This window comes from Mus caroli, chromosome 6 (assembly GCF_900094665.2).
Source record: "Mus caroli chromosome 6, CAROLI_EIJ_v1.1, whole genome shotgun sequence".
Taxonomy (NCBI): domain Eukaryota; kingdom Metazoa; phylum Chordata; class Mammalia; order Rodentia; family Muridae; genus Mus; species Mus caroli.
Window position 1 is genome coordinate 68,671,242 of NC_034575.1, and position 7,788 is coordinate 68,679,029.

Genomic DNA, 7,788 nt, shown 5'->3' on the forward strand with positions numbered 1-7,788 from the left:
GGACATCCTAAGCTGTCTTCCAGGACAGCCTGAGTTACTTGAAATCCTGTCTCTAGGTAAATAAATACATTCTTAATATAAATAAAATAGTTGCATTCAAGAAGATGGCTCAGTGTTGTGCAAGCATGAGGTCTTGTGTTTATAACCCCAGCAGCATGTAGACAGGCAGGGTGGGAAGTGGGGAGGGGTGGTAGACACAAACAGATGCCAGGGGCTCAGTGTTGGCTAGGCTAGTCAACATGGTGAGCTCCAGGTTCAATGAGAGACCTTGCCTCAAAAGCTAAGGTAGAAGACCAGCTAAATGGTGCACAGGATACATATGCTTGCCACCAAACCTGACAACCTGAGTTTGAGCCCTAGAACCCACATGGGAGAGAAAGAGAACTGACTCTTGCATGTAATATTCATGCCTCATGGCTGTATACACACACCTAAATAACTGTAAATTTAAAATATTTGTTTTAGTAGAGAGCAGTAGAGGAGACACGCAATGTGCATACATGAGTGCATACACACCCCACAGACACGAGCATACAGCACACGTAAACGAATAGGAATGAATCATGGCCTAGTGACTCACAGTGACAGAACTGTTTTCTTCCACTTAAATACTGAGATTGTTCCAATGTTGTTCTTGTTACAGGCAATTCTGCCCTGAGCACTACCACGCATTCAGATCCTTCAGTTCCTTCTTTTGTCTTAATGAATTCCCGAGAGTGGGATTACCGGGCTAAACGCTCCTAACAGTATATACTTCATTAATTGCATTATTTTTCTAACCTAATTATGTAGTAGAATTCTTTAAAATAAAATAGGTACCTGTTATGTTTTGAATATGAACTCCCCTGCCTCCAGTCTCTTGGGTTTGAAGAGTTTGTAGTGCTGTGTTGGGAGGCTGTGAAATCTTTTAAACATGGGGCCTAAGGAGCAAATGTGGGTTGTGGGGCAGGAATTCAAGTTTATATTTGCCTCTGGTCCTCATACACTGAGACCTCTATTTCCTGGTTGTGCCATATAAGAAACAGTGGCCACATGTTCCTACCACTATGACTTTGAGCAGCTCCCACCAATGTATCTTGCCCACCATGGTGGACTACACCATCTCAAACCACCAAAGGGGAAAAACACTCTTGCCTGAGTTTGTCAGGAATCTCTCACAGCACCAAGAAATGAACAAACAGAGTTAGCTCCTGCTGATACACTAGTGTCTGCACTTTCTGAAGTTCAATGCTTTGGACTTCTGGCCAGCCCTCAACAGCACCTTTGGAACCAAGCCCACAGCTGCCCCCTCCCCATCTCAGAAAGATGGGGCTAGAGATCTAAATACCTCTTCACTTGCTCGTCTCCTTCTCCCCAAATGTTGTCTTCCTTGAAGCTGTATCCTGTCCACTGGAGGAAAAGTGGTGTCTCTTAAGAGCTGCCAAGAATCACTCCTTAGTCTGCTGGATCACAGAGCCTGGGCCCTCCTGGGGAGGCTGTGAAGAGGGATAGCAGCTGGGGCTGCCTGAGCCCCCTAACCACCACCCCCCAACCCCAGACCTCAAAGCAAAGGAAACTCATTATGGAGCAGAGCTTCAAACAAGACTGAGGCCACATGTCTTACTGAACTGTAAAACAAACCACTGTGACTACCATACACCCACCTTCTCAGGACAATGAAAGGTGTAAAACAAAGAAGTAAACAGAACACAGTAGAGTTGATCCAGACCCAAGCTGAATTTGCAGTATTGCACCTCACTTTGGTCAGGAGACCTCGGTGCTGTTTCCCACATTGCTACACTGGAAGACTTTAATTTCCTTTATTTCAGCATCTGTTAAACTTATGTCCCTTCTCCACCAAAATAATGCCTGTTTCTTTCTGTACCCAATTCCTCCTATCATTGCTCACATGGGACAGTATCTCAGAATACCAGAATGAGAAAATTGCAAGGTTTCCATCATCTGTCTTGAAGATGAAGATGATGGAGGCTGTCGTGTGTGGTAGCCAAGGTGCTCACCTTGTTAACTCTTGCCATGCATAGCAAGTGAAATGCCATCACTACTGTCTGTTTCTAGAAGAGAAAACTGTTAAGAGGGTCTGGAGAGATGTATTGCTGGAATTTCTAACCCCAATAAGCCCATATAAAAAACATGTTATTATAATTATATCCAGTATATATATATATATATATATAATAAATATATCCAGTATATATAAATATATATATACTGGATATATAATTATATATCCAGTTATTATAATTATAAGTCATAAACCTAGATTGGGCAGATATAACATACTAACTTATTCCCCAGCTATAAGACTCCTTGCCACTTGTGGTTTCTCCTGGCTACCTGGTTCTGCTCTATCATGGCTTCCTCCTCTTCTGCCCTCCTCCTTCCCTTCCCACTCTCACAGTCCCACCTTCCCCCTCTACTGCCCAATCACAGGCTCTAGCCTTTATTAACTACTTAAAATGGGGACAAGGTTCACATGAGATCACCTGCAGAATTAACATCAGAATACAAACAGCATCAGGACAACTCACAACAAGATGGCTCAGCAGTTAAGATCACTGGCTGCTCTTCCAGAGGACCTAGGTTCTGTTTCTAGCACTCATAACCAACTGTAACTATAGTTCAGGGAATCAGACTCCCTCTTGGACATCCACAGGCACTGCATGCACATGGTGCACCTACATACATGCAGACAAAACACTGTTACACATAATATAAATCTTAAAAATAGAACAAACCCAAACAAAATAAACCCCCAAGTTTTGCCACCGGTTAGCTGAGGTCAGAGCTTGAAGCTTTGCTCTCGGTATCCCAGCATGCTGGATGCTGTCTGTCTTGTGGAGCAGCTTCTCGGGGAAAAGCAGGATTGTCTGCATCCCCAGGACTTAGAGGACCTTTAGAGATAACCCAGGACTTAGGTCAGCGAGTTATTATTGGGTGCTTACTTATTCGGAATTCCCCTTTGCACTTGGCAATAGCTAACCCATCTTCCTCCACCCTCCTATCTATGAACATATATTCAAAATGTCTGTGGTGTTTCAGGCCAGTGAGAGTCACCTACCAGGCAAGCTGCCAAGCCCAGTGCTTGGGAAGAGAGGAGGAGAAGAGAAGTATTTGAACTTGCCAACTCAGTGTGCCTCTGCTTCTTCTCCGACAGGAAATCGATGACTGCCTGGTCCAAGCAAAAGATCGAAGCTATGACGCCCTTGTGCACTTTGGGAAGCGGGGCTTGAATGTGGCAGCCACAGCAGCTGTGATGGCTGCCTCCAAGGTATAGTACCACAGGGTCCTGGCTACCATGGCTGGTGAACATCTCAGTCCCCCTAGTTGCCTCTGGCTGTCACTTATGTAGATTGCACAGGATAGGATAAAGGCCCACTGGCAACTCTTAATATATTGAAAGTCCCTTTAATGGTATGGTGGAGGAAGATGGTGACTTTTTCCTCCAGGGCATTCTCCTTTATATATATGCAAATGTATATACACTCATACATGTGTGATAGCAGGACTTTCCCAGAGCCCTTGAAACTCCTTGTGGATCACAGGTTAAAACCCTTTAACCTGGGCTGGAGAGATGGTTCAGCAGTTAGGAGCACATGCTGCTCTTGCAGAAGACTCATTTGGTCCCCACCACAGTCAGGTAGCTCACAACTGCCTGTATCTCCAGCTCCAAGAGGGGACTGAGGCCTTCTCTAGGCCTCAGTGAGTACCCACACTCATGTGCACAGATCCTCACACAGACATGCACATAATTAAAAATAAAATTAATCTTGGGGGGGCATTCTAATCTGCCTGAAACTGAGGTGTGAGTGAAGAAAATAGGAAAGGGGGAGGGAAAAGACGTCTTTATCTGTTTCCCAGGGTGCACCAGTAGAATCATCTAAACTCAAAGTGGACAGGTAGAGAGAGATCGTCCCTGTTCACGTGGTCCATCACATCCTGAGAAGGGATGCAGGGTCTTAGAGTGAGTGGAATGGTGGTGGTGATGATGATGATGATAATGGTGATGACGATGATGATGATATGTGTGTATAACAGGCATAATAAAGTGGAGGAGATTAAAAAAACAGGGCCAGTGGACAATTGTGATGCAGTCATTATTTCTTTCTCATTTTCATCCGGCCTCTGGGGGGGGGGGTAAAAGTTCTCTTATGTCCCTTCCTGGTTTCTTCTCACATGAGACTTTATCATTGTGTGGATTGCTATGCCCGTGGACCTGAACAACTGAAATAGTCAGACATCTTCTCTTAGAGTAAATTCATCAGATCTCCCTAGTGTTCCCTTCCCTGGGATGCAGACACAGGCTGGAGGTGTCAGCCAGCAGTTACATCACTGTTTGGAAAACCCACTGGCTGAGAGGTACTCTAGCAGAGCAAAGGAGAAGAGATAAGTCCTGAAGGGTTATCCTGGGGTCAGATGTGACAGAGCCGTGGGTGGTTGTGGGACAGGCTGATGGACACAGACCTCGGTGTTCCTGTGTTGTGAAAAGGTTGGCAGGATGCAGGATGCTGAGGACCAGCGGGGATCCAAGATGGCTTCCCTGTGCCAGGAAATAAAGAAAGGCATGATGAGAGCGTTTGCTGGAGAGAGCACAGGAGCTGAGTGCTTGGCAGTACCTTCTGCCATTACTGGTGCCTTTAATCCCAGCACTCAGGAGGCAGAGGCAGGTGGATCACTTTGAGTTCAAGGCCAGCCAGGTTGGTTTACATATCAAGTTCCAGGCCAGTGAGGTGTGTGTGTGTGGGGGGGGGGGTACATAGTGAGAAGCCATCTCAAACAATATTTTTTTTTTTCGTTTTTAAAGTCCCTTTTGTTGAAGTGGAGGAGTGCTACAGAGGCCTGGGAAGGGGAGGAGAAACAGAAGGAAGGATTCTGGTTAAGTCAAGGCACAGCTCCTCCTGTTGCACGAGCTGTGGGACTCCATTACACATAGGCCCCCTGGCCACCTTGGGGTAATAGGGAATAGTCATGGTGATCAATCCCAGATAGCATCTTTGGAAGGGAACTCTGCCTGGGGACCTGAAATCTATCAGGGTTTGCAAATAGCAGTGGATCCTGGGAACCTTCCATTTGTGATGCAAGCCTCTTGGCTTGGAATTTTTAAACAAAAGAAAAGAGAACAGTCCACCAAACCCTAAAGTCATCAAACCAACCCTGCAACAGAGTGACAGAATCCATCTCTTGGTCCCTCTCTCTACTGCATCTTCTCTGCCGTGGCCTGATGCTCGAGGCCACCGCTTAGTCTCCCTGCAGTCAGAGGACATGTGCTGTTTGCCAACACAGGCCACCCAGGTCCTCGACCCCGAGGCCGCAGTAACTTCCAGAGGCTCCCTCTCTTCCAGGTTGGCCTCGAGCTGGGGACTCCAGAGCCTCGGTGCCTTCCTGGCTGCTCATCCCCTCACTCCGCTACCAAGATGGCTGTGAGCCCAGGACTCCTCCAGCGAGGCGTCTAGCCTCAGCTAAAACCCGGAGGATGCTCCTGATGGCCTAGACCTTGCCTCAGGAAATAGTTTCTTGTCAGTTCCTTTAGCTTATGTGGGAAAGGACTTTCACTTTCTGTCTAATGCTTTCAAATGAGATTTTTCTGCTTTGTGGGAGCCTTGCTTTTCCTTACTAAATATAAATGTCTAGGAAGAGAGAACACATCTTCTCCACCAAAAATAACGTCCTCTATTTTTTGAAACAATATGTGCTTTAAAAAATAATAATAATAAAGCCTAAAAATCCAGTCAGGCCCAGGGCTGCAGCATGGTTTCCATAGCAACCACAGACAACACCCAGCAGTCTCAGAGGCTGACTCACCAGTGGGTCATGAAATCTGGCTTTCAAGCCTGAACCACCTTGGCGGCTTTGAGTTTTGCGTTTTAGTTCTGCTGAATCCGAACCTCAGGCAGCGGAGCGGGCCTGTGGGTCTCTGTTCTTAATGACTTCCCCAGGTGATTTGAAATGTGCACCTTTGTATAGGTCACTGCCTGAAGTCCCATCCAGAATAGAAAACATGGGTGACTGAGGTTAAAACAGCTTTTTCCTGTATTTTTCCTGTGATGCAAACATAACACCTTAGAACATTAACCTTGAAGATGAGAAGACCTGTATGTGTGCTTGTGTATGTGTGTGTGTGTGTGTTTGTGGCATGAGTGTGCGTGTGTTTGTTTAGAGGTGTGTACAACATGAGTCTGTGCCACAGTGGGACTGCCAATTCTTCTGCCAAGCTCTGTGCCAGAGGAACCTGTCCTCTTTCCTTCTAGAGCTCTTTGGTCCATCTTCCCATGGCTCCCTGGATGCTACAGAAATATCAATGGAAGAGTGAAAAACCACATTATGGCTCAGTGGTTAAGAGCACCTCTTCCAGAGGACCCAGATTCAGTTCCCAGCACGCATACAACAGCTTAGAAGTGTCTGTTACTCCAGTCCCAAGGGATACAGCACCCTCTTCTGGCCTCAAGGGCCCTGTACACGTGTGGTACACAGACACACGTGTAGGCAAATCATCCATACAAGTAACAGTTTTAAAATAAAAATAATATTGAGTTGTGAGCATCTTCCCTAATAAAATGAATGCCTGTGGAGAATGTTTTTATCTTCATGAAGCAGGGAAATCTTCATGAGCTCAGTCCAGTAAGATGCCTCAGTGGCTTCTGCTGCTGAGCTTATGATGACCTGAGTTTGATCCCAGAACCCACATAGCCAAAAGAAAGAACCAACTGTTGGGAAGTTGTCCTCTCGGATTGGAGAGGTGGTGCAGTAGTTAAGAGCGCTTGCACTTGACTATTCTTCCAGAGTCCTGAGGTCAATTCCCAGCAAGTGTGTAGTGGCTCACGACCTTCTCTAATGGGCTCTGATTTTCTCTTCTAAGTGTGCATAAAGACAGAGCACTCATACATAAAACACATGAATAAATACATTTTTTAAAAGTTGACCTCTGACCTCTACATGAGCATGTGCGTGTGTGCATGTGCACACGCGCGCGCGCGCGCACACACACACACACACACACACACACACACACGCACACACGTACATACATACATAAAAAATAAAGAAATGAAAAATGTCTTCAACTTCTAAACTATGTCATTATGAAAACATAATTTCTTGTTAGTGCTATTATTTTTTTTTATCTTGAAACTAGAAAAACTAAAACAAAAAATTCAGCCATGGGAACTTTCTTCCCAGGGAGTTTACCCCTGTCCAAGCCATTTTCTCCAAGGCTCTGTTCCCAGCAAATGATGTATCTTCTATAAGTGCCTTGGTGGCTTTGCTGGCTTCAGGATTCCTCACAGGAGGAAGACAAGCCCAACTCTTTTAAAGACTCGAATTGGTAATTTCTCTTTTTCAAAAACAAGACTCTTGAAATTCTTGTCCAGAAGAGCCCATCCTCACATTCAAGAGGGCCCCCGTGAGAAAGAGCTGAGCAAAAGTTATACCACCACTCGGACCCCTGCCACCTCAGTGCCTTTGAAACCTGGCTCTTACACCAGGCCCTGTCCCTTCTTAGGCTTTCTAAGCCAACTTTTCTTTTAACTCATTGCTTAACTTGAAAAATGCATGCCTTTAATCCCAGCACTCAGAAGATAGAGGCAGGCGGATCCCTGAGTTCAAGGTTAACCTGGTATACAGAGTGAGTTTCAGGACAGCCAGAGCTACAAGGAGAAACCTTGTCAAGAAAAAGAAAGAGAAGAAAGGTAGAAAGGAGAGAAGAGAAGAGAAGAGAAGAGAAGAGAAGAGAAGAGAAGAGAAGAGAAGAGAAGAGAAGAGAAGAGAAGAGAAGAGAAGAGGAAAAAAAGAAAA

The 7,788-nt window shown here is 45.5% G+C and overlaps 1 protein-coding gene across 3 annotated transcripts in view; it reads left to right on the forward strand.

Moving 5' to 3' along the window:
• The window catches only part of Reep1 (receptor accessory protein 1), a 103,239-nt gene that overhangs the window by 70,451 nt on the left and 25,000 nt on the right, over positions 1 to 7,788 (forward strand). For all 3 annotated transcript variants that reach the window (XM_029479011.1, XM_029479012.1, XM_029479013.1), the window contains exon 5: positions 3,155 to 3,268. In XM_029479011.1, coding sequence (XP_029334871.1) covers positions 3,155 to 3,268 — 114 coding nt within the window. The remainder of the gene's footprint in view (positions 1 to 3,154; positions 3,269 to 7,788) is intronic.